At 39.0% G+C, this 12,500-nt stretch overlaps 1 protein-coding gene across 4 annotated transcripts in view; it reads right to left on the reverse strand.

Annotated features, from left to right (window-relative positions):
- The window catches only part of LOC306986385 (cyclin-dependent kinase-like 5), a 73,660-nt gene that overhangs the window by 28,361 nt on the left and 32,799 nt on the right, over positions 1-12,500 (reverse strand). For all 4 annotated transcript variants that reach the window (XM_079589579.1, XM_079589580.1, XM_079589582.1 and 1 more), the window contains 3 exons: positions 3,660-3,705; positions 2,620-2,756; positions 483-603 (listed from right to left, as the gene is read on the reverse strand). In XM_079589579.1, coding sequence (XP_079445705.1) covers positions 483-603; positions 2,620-2,756; positions 3,660-3,705 — 304 coding nt within the window. The remainder of the gene's footprint in view (positions 1-482; positions 604-2,619; positions 2,757-3,659; positions 3,706-12,500) is intronic.

Genomic DNA, 12,500 nt, shown 5'->3' on the forward strand with positions numbered 1-12,500 from the left:
AAACTATTTAATAACAGGTGGTCTGACACCTCTGTGGATGATGATCAAAATTAAATAACAAAATCAAAATATAATAGATTTTTTATTTGATTAAAATATAATTAATTAAAGGTAGTCTCTCACCTGTGTTGACAATGATTACAATTAAATAATATAATTAAAACAATTTTTTATTAACAATAATTCATTGTATTACCAGGGGGTCGCTCGGATGATTAATAAATTTAAATATTATTTATTTAACTTTTTTTAAATATATATAATTCATTTAATTACAGGTGGTCTGGCACCTCTGAGGATGATGATTAAAATTAAATAACTAAATAATTAAAATATTATAGTTTTATTTTATTAAAATATTTTTTTTTATTTTACAAAAAAATGTTTATTACAGAAGGCCTCACACCACTGTGAATGAAGAATAAAATGAAATGAAATATATAATATAATTAGATATATTTTGTAAGCATGTGGTCCCGCACCTCTGTGCACGATGTCGTTCTTGTGGCACCAGTGGATGGCTTTGATCAGCTGGTAGATGTACGTCCGGACCTTGTCAGGCGCAGCTCCGTTCGGCATGTCCTCCAGCAGCTCCAGCATGTTCTGCAACACACACACACACACACACACACACACACACACACACACACACACACACACACACATCATAAAGGGATAGTTTCCCCAAAAATGAAAATTAGCCGATGATTTACTCTCCCTCAAGCCATCCTAGGTGTATATAACATTCTTCTTTCAGACGAACACAATCTGAGTTATATTAAAACATGTCCTGACTCTTCCATGCTTTATAATGCCAGTGAATGGGTATATTTTTTGAAGTCCATGTGCATCTATTTATGATGGATGCACTTTTGTATTCGTCTGAATTTATGTGTGTATGTGTTTATGTATGTATGGATGGATGGATGGATATAGCGATGGATGGATGGATGGATGGATATAGGGATGGATGGATGGATGGATGGATATAGCGATGGATGGATGGATGGATGGATATAGGGATGGATGGATGGATGGATGGATATAGCGATGGATGGATGGATGGATGGATATAGCGATGGATGGATGGATATAGCGATGGATGGATGGATGGATGGATATAGCGATGGATGGATGGATGGATGGATATAGGGATGGATGGATGGATGGATGGATATAGCGATGGATGGATGGATGGATGGATATAGGGATGGATGGATGGATGGATGGATATAGCGATGGATGGATGGATGGATGGATATAGGGATGGATGGATGGATATAGGGATGGATGGATGGATGGATGGATATAGCGATGGATGGATGGATGGATGGATATAGGGATGGATGGATGGATGGATATAGCGATGGATGGATGGATGGATGGATATAGCGATGGATGGATGGATATAGCGATGGATGGATGGATGGATGGATATAGCGATGGATGGATGGATGGATGGATATAGGGATGGAATGATGGATGGATGGATGGATGGATATAGGGATGGAATGATGGATGGATGGATGGATGGATGGATATAGGGATGGAATGATGGATGGATGGATGGATGGATGGATATAGGGATGGAATGATGGATGGATGGATGGATATAGGGATGGAATGATGGATGGATGGATGGATGGATGGATATATGGATGGATGGATGGATGGATGGATGGATGGATGGATGGATGGAATGATGGATGGATGGATGGATGGATGGATGGATGGATGGATGGAATGATGGATGGATGGATATAGGGATGGAATGATGGATGGATGGATATAGGGATGGAATGATGGATGGATGGATGGATGGATATAGGGATGGAATGATGGATGGATGGATGGATGGATGGATGGATATAGGGATGGAATGATGGATGGATGGATATAGGGATGGAATGATGGATGGATGGATATAGGGATGGAATGATGGATGGATGGATGGATGGAATGATGGATGGATGGATATAGGGATGGATGGATGGATGGATGGATGGATGGATGGATGGATGGATGGATGGATGGATGGATGGATGGATGGATATAGGGATGGAATGATGGATGGATGGATGGATGGATGGATTGATGTAGGGATGGATTGATGGATGGATATAGGGATGGAATGATGGATGGATGGATATAGGGATGGAATGATGGATGGATGGATGGATATAGGGATGGAATGATGGATGGATGGATGGATATAGCGATGGATGGATGGAAAATGGATGGATGGATGGATGGATATAGGGATGGAATGATGGATGGATGGATATAGGGATGGAATGATGGATGGATGGAATGATGGATGGATGGATGGATGGATGGATGGATATAGCGATGGATGGATGGATGGATGGATGGATGGATGGATGGATGGATGGATGGATGGATGGATGGATGGATATAGGGATGGAATGATGGATGGATGGATGGATGGATGGATGGATGGATGGATATAAGGATGGAATGATGGATGGATGGATGGATGGATGGATGATGGATGGATGGATGGATATAGGGATGGATGGATGGATGGATGGATTGATATATAGATGGATGGATGATGGATGGATGAGAAGAGCACGGGCTGAAGATCTCTCGTCTCACCTTCTCCACGTACTCGAACACCAGGTAGAGTTTCCCGCGGCGCCGGAACGCCTCCTTCAGCTCCACGATGTTCTCCTGCTTCAGTGTGCGGAGCATCTTCAGCTCGCGCATCGTGGTCTCCTTCACCTCCTCATTCTCTGAGCAGTCGAGGGAACACAAGCGCTCATTCACACTCAAGTAGACACAAAAGTAACAGAACCTTGCAAGAAATTTGTTACTAAAAAAAAAAAAAAAGAACATAATTTGTTTACTTTTAGTTGTAACGCAAATGTAACATTACTTTTAAAAGTAACCGGTGTTATTTTATAATATAATATTTATATTTTATATATATAGTTATTTACAGTTAGTAATATATTTTCAGTTTCAAATTAACTTTAGTTTAATTTTTAGAAATGTCATGTACCTTTTTGCCTCGTTTTTAATATTACCATTTAAGTTTAATTATATACAACAACTAAACCTGAAATAATATATATATAATTTTTTTTTTTTTTTTACTGTTAGTAATTTTAGTGCTTCAACTTAAACTCTTTTTAATCAGGCAACATTTCTAATGTTCACTCAGTTTGTGTTTCTCATCTATTATGTATATTTACATTTTTCACAGCTTTATTTCAGTTACAAATTATTTATTTTTTTATTAGTTTGAGTTAATGATAATAACCCTGAAAGTGACACTGGAACCAAGAACTAAGATAGAGATGTGCGTAGTGCGTTTATGTAAATGTATGCACATGCAAATTTTAATTTTATTGAAAAACATTCTATTAATTTCTAATCATAACTTGTTAGTTAGTTAATCCTGTTTATTATTTTGATATATTAGAATGTTTATAGAACACATGTTATTCTATAAGTGTTCTTCAGATCAATACATGTCGAGATTGTTATTTGCACGTAGAATATAGCGTGTCATCAGTGCAAGCTCATTAATATTCATGAGTTCATCTGCATCATGACGGTTTGCTGGTGTTTAATGCGATGATGAGGATGAGTTGCAGATCTGAAGATGGATGATGTCACACGAGCAGACTGACCTTCACTGTCCTTGAACTTCTTAATGGCCACGATTTCATTCGTCTCCTGCGACAGAGAAAGAACAAAACAAAACATCAGACATAGTGTCAGACGAGAGCATTTCCCAGCCATAAATACTGTATTATGCATTATAAACATAAAAAAAATAATGCATATTTTGTTATTATTTAGTGCTTTTTTCACCACAACTGTGACCCTGGATCACAAACCCAGTCTGGAGCCGCACGGGTATATCTGTGGCAATAACAACTATACATTGTATGGGTCAAAATTATACATTTTTCTTTTATGCCAAAAATCATGAGGATATTAAGAATATTGTCCTATCCTAACAAACCACACATCTTATTTATTCAGCTTTAAGATTATATATAAACCTCAATTTTATTTTTAAAAAAGTACCCGTATGAGGTTTTGTGGTCCAGGGTCACATATGTGTAACAAACCGCAAGTCAGTGTCACTCAAACTGCAAGTGTCAAACTAATTAAAAAATGTTGTTGCTTATTGTGAGAAATATTGCACATACACTACAGCTCAAATGTTTGTGGTAATTAATACTTTTATGCTTCAAAGAGATTCATCAAAGATTGACGCTTTCCACAAAAATATGATCAGCACGACTGTTTCCAACACTGATAATAATCATAAATGTGTCTTAAGCATCAGATCATCATATTATACTGATTTCTGAAGGATCATGTGACACTGAAGACTGGAGTAATGATGCTTTGATCACAGGAATAAATTACACTTTACTATATATATTCACATAGAAAACTGATGATTTACATTGGAATAATATTTCACATTTTTTACTGTATTTTTGAATGCTAGTTGACTTAAACTTCTGCTGATAGATGGTTTTGTGTCTTTAGTTTGAATTGCTCACGTCATTGTTGTTCTTACAGTTTAATTACAGCCATATTCCTAATAAATGATTAGCATATGGTTAGCAGCATATGGAGACGAACTCTCGCAGTTACACACTCAGCAGAGCACATCTATACTCAATGCAGTTGGCGGGCATTTTGGACCCTGTGAATGTGTGTTGAGGAGAAGTAAAGGACACACACACACACACACACTCTCTCTCTGGCCTATTTTACACTCTCAGTGTCTCTATATCCTCCCAGCATCCTTCAGTGCTCTAGATTCACACTTTAGTGTAAAACTATATCTCACTAACACTGAAGAACATGCAAAAGCAAATGTTCATAAATGTGTGTTTGCGTACAGTATGTTAAACAAAAACTGATCACAGGTGCTGCAAACGTTGATGACGGCACATTTATGCTTAATAAATCACACACTGCTACATCTTTTTCTATACATATACACTGCCGTACAAAAGTTTGGGATCGGTACGTTTAAAAAAAAAGTGTTTTTAAAATAAGTCTCTTCTGCACACCAAGGTCGCATTTATTTTATTAAAAATACAAAACAAACAGTAATATTGTGATATATTATTACAGTTTAAAATAACAGTTTTTTATTTTAATATATATAAAAAAATGTATTCCTGTGATGAAAGCTGAATTTTCAGCATCATTACTCCAGTCTTCCGTGTCACATGATCCTTCAGAAATCATTCTAATATGATTATTTGATGCTCAAGAAACATTTCTTATGCACTGATTTATCAGGCAATACGCAATTTTTTCATTCTATATTGTGTCCTGTCAATCAAAAGGTGTGGAAAAACACGTCACATTGCAACTCATACTGTGTGTGAAGAAAATGAATCTCTTGTGTTGAATTTCCTCAAAAAGTTTCAAGACAGCGCCACCATGTGGTCAAAAGTTATACTGAGATGTTAAAAATGGCAATAACTTTTTATCAAATTATCCCATTGTAACGAAACTGGTCTTAATAGATTCCTTGGCTCATGCCGAGAAAATAGATACCAATTTTGCCATACCAACCACCATTTTGAAAACCTACTTTTTCGTGGCGATAGTCAAAACCGTTATCATATATAGCATCAACAAATTTGATGGTATATTGCCAAACTGCATCTGAAGCTGTATCTCAGGAAAGATTTGACATATTGACACCAAACTTTATGCGTGTAATTGTCACCTAACACTGAACACACCAGATCAATTTGGTGACAGCGCCACCTATTGGTCAAAATTAATAAGCAATTATGTCAAATTAAAAGTGGTTGTATTTATCAGCCTTCAACCATTTTGCTTAAAATCAACTCCAGATGTCTTGATTTTTTTGCTCTTCATTCTGAGAGTGAGTGACAGCTCCTCAGTGACCTCTGACCCCTGCTTCTCCATCTGTGTTGATTGCTCGTGTCTGTGGTCGTGACAGCGTACGTTTATTTAGTTAAGGAAAAAGCACAAGTTTTCAGATGGATGTATGAAGGTCTAACGCTGGTGTCCTTGCGGCTTTTTTCTACGTAATGAAAGTAAATAAGCACTTGGGCTGTCAAGCTTCAAAAACTACTGAAAAAGCATCAGAAAACTTCCATAACACAATAGAAGAGGATTTCCGTGATTAATGACGAACTCAGCCCAGCGTGAACCTGTGAGAGAGCGACACACAACAGGAAGTTGAGCCGAGGACATGCAAACATGCAAAAGCACAAGTCATCAGAACACGGCCCGCGAGAAGAGGACGCTCATATATTTCTGTATTGAAAGCTATTTGCTGGTCTGCTGCATATGTACACAGATATTAGATTTACATACATTTACATAAATTATAGTGTTTGAGAGTAATTGACCGCGAGAGATTTTAAAGAGTCTCCTATAACCGGTTTACATGCATACAAGGTCAAAAAACTAATTATTTTTCTCATAATTTTACCCTGCAGCGCTTCACTTGAAGAGTCTGAAAACAGTTTGTTTGAAGATCGAGTCTCTCTAAACCCCGCCTTTCTGACAGTCTACTCTGCTCTGATTGGTCAGATGGCCCAGTCTGTTGTGATTGGTCAACTATGCTCTGATTGGTCAGATGACCCAGTCTGTTGTGATTGGTCAACTCTGCTCTGATTGGTCAGAAGACCCAGTCTGTTGTGATTGGTCAACTATGCTCTGATTGGTCAGATGACCCAGTCTGTTGTGATTGGTCAACTCTGCTCTGATTGGTCAGATGACCCAGTCTGTTGTGATTGGTCTACTCTGCTCTGATTGGTCAGATGACCCAGTCTGTTGTGATTGGTCTACTCTGCTCTGATTGGTCAGATGACCCAGTCTGTTGTGATTGGTCTACTCTGCTCTGATTGGTCAGATGACCCAGTCTGTTGTGATTGGTCTACTCTGCTCTGATTGGTCAGATGACCCAGTCTGTTGTGATTGGTCTACTCTGCTCTGATTGGTCAGATGACCCAGTCTGTTGTGATTGGTCTACTCTGCTCTGATTGGTCAGATGACCCAGTCTGTTGTGATTGGTCTACTCTGCTCTGATTGGTGAGATGACCCAGTCTGTTGTGATTGGTCTACTCTGCTCTGATTGGTCAGATGACTCAGTCTGTTGTGATTGGTCTACTCTGCTCTGATTGGTCAGATGACCCAGTCTGTTGTGATTGGTCTACTCTGCTCTGATTGGTCAGATGACCCAGTCTGTTGTGATTGGTCTACTCTGCTCTGATTGGTCAGATGACTCAGTCTGTTGTGATTGGTCTACTCTGCTCTGATTGGTCAGATGACCCAGTCTGTTGTGATTGATCTACTCTGCTCTGATTGGTCAGATGACTCAGTCTGTTGTGATTGGTCTACTCTGCTCTGATTGGTCAGATGACTCAGTCTGTTGTGATTGGTCTACTCTGCTCTGATTGGTCAGATGACCCAGTCTGTTGTGATTGGTCTACTCTGCTCTGATTGGTCAGATGACCCAGTCTGTTGTGATTGATCTACTCTGCTCTGATTGGTCAGATGACCCAGTCTGTTGTGATTGGTCTACTCTGCTCTGATTGGTCAGATGACCCAGTCTGTTGTGATTGGTCTACTCTGCTCTGATTGGTCAGATGACCCAGTCTGTTGTGATTGGTCTACTCTGCTCTGATTGGTCAGATGACCCAGTCTGTTGTGATTGGTCAACTCTGCTCTGATTGGTCAGATGACCCAGTCTGTTGTGATTGGTCTACTCTGCTCTGATTGGTCAGATGACCCAGTCTGTTGTGATTGGTCTACTCTGCTCTGATTGGTCAGATGACCCAGTCTGTTGTGATTGGTCAACTCTGCTCTGATTGGTCAGATGACCCAGTCTGTTGTGATTGGTCTACTCTGCTCTGATTGGTCAGATGACCCAGTCTGTTGTGATTGGTCTACTCTGCTCTGATTGGTCAGATGACTCAGTCTGTTGTGATTGGTCTACTCTGCTCTGATTGGTCAGATGACCCAGTCTGTTGTGATTGGTCTACTCTGCTCTGATTGGTCAGATGACCCAGTCTGTTGTGATTGGTCTACTCTGCTCTGATTGGTCAGATGACTCAGTCTGTTGTGATTGATCTACTCTGCTCTGATTGGTCAGATGACTCAGTCTGTTGTGATTGGTCTACTCTGCTCTGATTGGTCAGATGACCCAGTCTGTTGTGATTGGTCTACTCTGCTCTGATTGGTCAGATGACCCAGTCTGTTGTGATTGGTCTACTCTGCTCTGATTGGTCAGATGACTCAGTCTGTTGTGATTGGTCTACTCTGCTCTGATTGGTCAGATGACCCAGTCTGTTGTGATTGGTCTACTCTGCTCTGATTAGTCAGATGACCCAGTCTGTTGTGATTGATCTACTCTGCTCTGATTGGTCAGATGACCCAGTCTGTTGTGATTGGTCTACTCTGCTCTGATTGGTCAGATGACCCAGTCTGTTGTGATTGGTCTACTCTGCTCTGATTGGTCAGATGACCCAGTCTGTTGTGATTGGTCTACTCTGCTCTGATTGGTCAGATGACCCAGTCTGTTGTGATTGGTCTACTCTGCTCTGATTGGTCAGGATCACTCAGTCTGTTGTGATTGGTCTACTCTGCTCTGATTGGTCAGATGACCCAGTCTGTTGTGATTGGTCTACTCTGCTCTGATTGGTCAGGATCACCCAGTCTGTAGTGATTGGTCTTCTCTGCTCTGATTGGAAATAGTTAGAAAATATTCAGAACCAATAAGAACAAAAAAAAAAGATCTTAAATCATTGATTCAGTTGTTTCTATAACACACAAAACTATCATTACATATGTAAATCTTTCTATAATGCAGTGAATCCAGAAAATTATGTAATAGTTCAGATAGTTAACTGAGGTACTGCACATTACTTTTGTGTAACATTATTAATGTTACATATGTTCGTTAAAAAACGTTTGAGCAGCAATAGTGAGAAAATCTAAACCAGACTGTAAGGCACTAACCATAAAATAAAATATACAAACAAAACTACCAAATTAATCTACAAAATACTAAATAAATGCATAAATAAATGCATGCATAATAGTTAAATTAATAGATAAGAGCATGTGTGCTCCTGATAAGACATGGACTGGGGCGAGAGACTGAACTGGTTTATCTGAGCGCGCACACAGATCCCCGATCACCCCGAAGCTCTCGCGCTGCATACACACCACAGCTCACATTAAAAACATGAGCCAATGCTACAGGCCATCCAGCACATTTAAATATAACAGGAATTACCATTTCATGCATATTCAAATCCCTCTCACACACACCGTCTCCTGATTGGCTGAGCCCAACGGATGCTCGCTCAGATGCAATGAAAACAATCCGAACAATAAGAGGAGGTGGTGAGACATCAGCGAGACGCCCGCGCTATTTTAATCTCTCCGACAGCGTGACCCGCTCGCTTCAGCTGAAACACGGACTGTACGAGTGTGTGTGTGTGTGTGTGTGTGTGTTACAACAGGTGACTCTTGGAAAGAGCTCGTTCTTTCTTTCGTCTCAGAGTTTTGACCCATTTTATGTTCTCTCCATAAACACTTACTGAGGAGAAATCTGTGTCACACTGAGTCTGATAGCATTTATTGGACATATGTGACTCTGGATCACAAACCCAGTCTGGAGCCGCACGGGTATATCTGTGGCAATAGCAACTATACATTGTATGGGTTAAAATGATAGATTTTTCTTTTATGCCAAAAATCATTAGGATATTAAAGGCACAGCAAGAGTTGAAGCATACGAGTTATTTTAAATGATTCCTCAGGCCAATATACAGCGCTTGACACTATCGATGCTCCGAGCGGGGCTGTCCTCTTGAAATACCGCCTATGTAAGTTTGGAGAAGACGCACCGTCTTTGGTCAGGTCATGTGACCTGGAGAATGCCTGGAGAACGAATCACTTTACGACCGTCACGTGACCACAAGCTCTGATATGCTCAAGGACGCTTTTGCTACTATTTCTCCACCTGCTCGACTCCTGGCCATTAGCCTGGTAATACCAGACTCTGCTACTTCACTTTGCTTCGTAGACAGAGTCTGGAATGGCATAATAGAGAAGTGTTTTCTCTCTCGCTAGGGGGCGCTTGTCTGAAGTTAAAAATCATTGGTTACCCGTAAGCCAATCAGATAAGTTTAGTTATGACGTATGTTAAGCGCCTGTACAGCCGCATCGAACCACAGACATCATACATCGAACTCAAATCTATGATCGAACTTCCACTGTAAACACATGATGATGCGAGCGAAATACCGGAGTGAACATGGCTGTAAACGACTTTTCCAGATTATGCGAAGTTAATCTACGTATCCACGGTACAATCACGGCCTCTAAACTTATTTTTGACAATCTCAGAGTGAAACTAGAAAATATTTGGTGCCCCCTCAGCTCTTGGTGCCCTATGCACAGCGCGTGATGCGCGTGGTGGGAGCGGCGGCACTGGTTCTCCATAACAGAGCGAATTGCATCCCGTGTCTCGTTTCCCATTTCCGCGGTCGTTTCGGTTTTTGATTCTCTAACCTACAATGTAAAACTCGGCGCTTAGCGTCTACGTCACGGCTCTCAGCCCGCCCTCTGTTCGTTGATTGGCCCGGCCGTCCGAAGGCTGCTATCTCAGACTGACTACAGGAGCGAAATGAAATTAGCGGAAGTAGGAAGTCTGGCGTAGTCAGGCTACCTGGCCATGGCTGAGGCAAGGACAAAGTTTAAAACTGCTTCTTAGGAGGCAAAAAAGAGAAAACACGAGAGGGATCGTGGATGTCTTCTTGACTTTTGCGACAGTGCTGCGGCGCTTGTGGCCACTAGGGGCGCTAGATGTGAAAGTTACAGGTCTCGCGCCCCTAGTGGCCAAAAGTTACGCGGTGTGCCTTTAAGAAAAGATCATGTTCCATGAAGATATTTAGTAAATTTCCTACCGTAAATATATAAAACATGTATTTTTGTGAGTGAGTGCAGCACAATCGTGAACATAAATGCACAACTTTAAAGGAGATTTTCTCAATGTTTACATTTTTTTGCTCCTCAGATTCCAGATTTTCAATAGTTGTGTCTCGACCAGATATTGTCCTATCCTAACAAACCACACATCAATGGAGAGATGATTTATTCAGCTTTCATATGATGCATAAATGTCAATTTTAAAAAATTACCCGTATGGTTTTGTGGTCTAGGGTCACATATTATTAAATCAAATACTTTTACACACTTCATATTATCTATATTTGCATCATTAAAATATTCATGTACAAAGTTTTCTGTTTTTATTTCTCATCACATAAAAATGACAGCTACAGATTGTTAAACAGATACAAAGGAACACAAAACCAAACACGGATCATTATGCAAATATATGCATGGAAGAAGGCCAATCACAATTTGCAAACATGATGATGTCAACGTTAGTCAGACATTTGAATGCTGAACATTCTATGCGGTTCAAATTTGAACAGAACCGGTCACAAAAGTATAACTTTTATACTTCAGAATTATATCAAATATATATATATACATATTATATATCATATGGCTCACGATTGTAATTTAAAATGAGATTTAAAAAAAAATAAGCTCCAGGTTTGTTGTGGCTGTTTGTAGGGATTATATATTAATATGATTGCAAAATAAAAATAATACATACAAATATGAAACAAAATAAGAAATATTACTATTGTAATATTCAGTGTAAAATACAAAATGAGTATTTAATACTACTACTACTACTAATATGAACAATACCGGTTTAAATATATATGTCTATATATATTAAAAAGCATTTGCAGGTTTGCTTGTTTATAAGGCTGCACAATTTGGCAAAATATTTGGTGATTATACATCAATATCAATTAATTTAAATTAATAATAAACATAATAATAAAAAAATACTAAACAAAATAAGAAAAATTACTATATTTATTTATAATACTTCACTGTAAAATAAAAATAAATAGTATTTATTAATAAAATAATAATAATATCAGTTTAATATTTGCAGGTTACATTAGCTGCGTGATTTGGCAAAATATTTGGTGATTATTAATATAAAATAATAATAATTATTATTATTATTACTAAAAAAAAAGAAGAAGAAAAAAGAAATGTTACTAATGTAAAATTCACTGTAAATGTAGTATTTAATTTAAAAATAATAGTATTGATTTAATATTGGTATAATACTGGTGTGATGTGCATTAACGGCTGAAGTTGAATAGTTCTCGAGTTAGATGATCAGAACACACACACACACACACACACACACACACACACACACACACACACACACACTAGAGGAACATCAGTCCAGATGTGCAACATCAGCACACAAACACAGTCACGAATGAAACATAAACACGTCTCATAATCCTGATCTGGAGGACACGTTCACCAGTCGTCCCTGACTCTGAAAGCAGCCGTGGGGGTCAGAGGTCAGAGGTCACACAGGTTAGTCAGTG

This window comes from Phoxinus phoxinus (assembly GCF_949152265.1).
Source record: "Phoxinus phoxinus genome assembly, chromosome: 18".
NCBI lineage: Eukaryota > Metazoa > Chordata > Actinopteri > Cypriniformes > Leuciscidae > Phoxinus > Phoxinus phoxinus.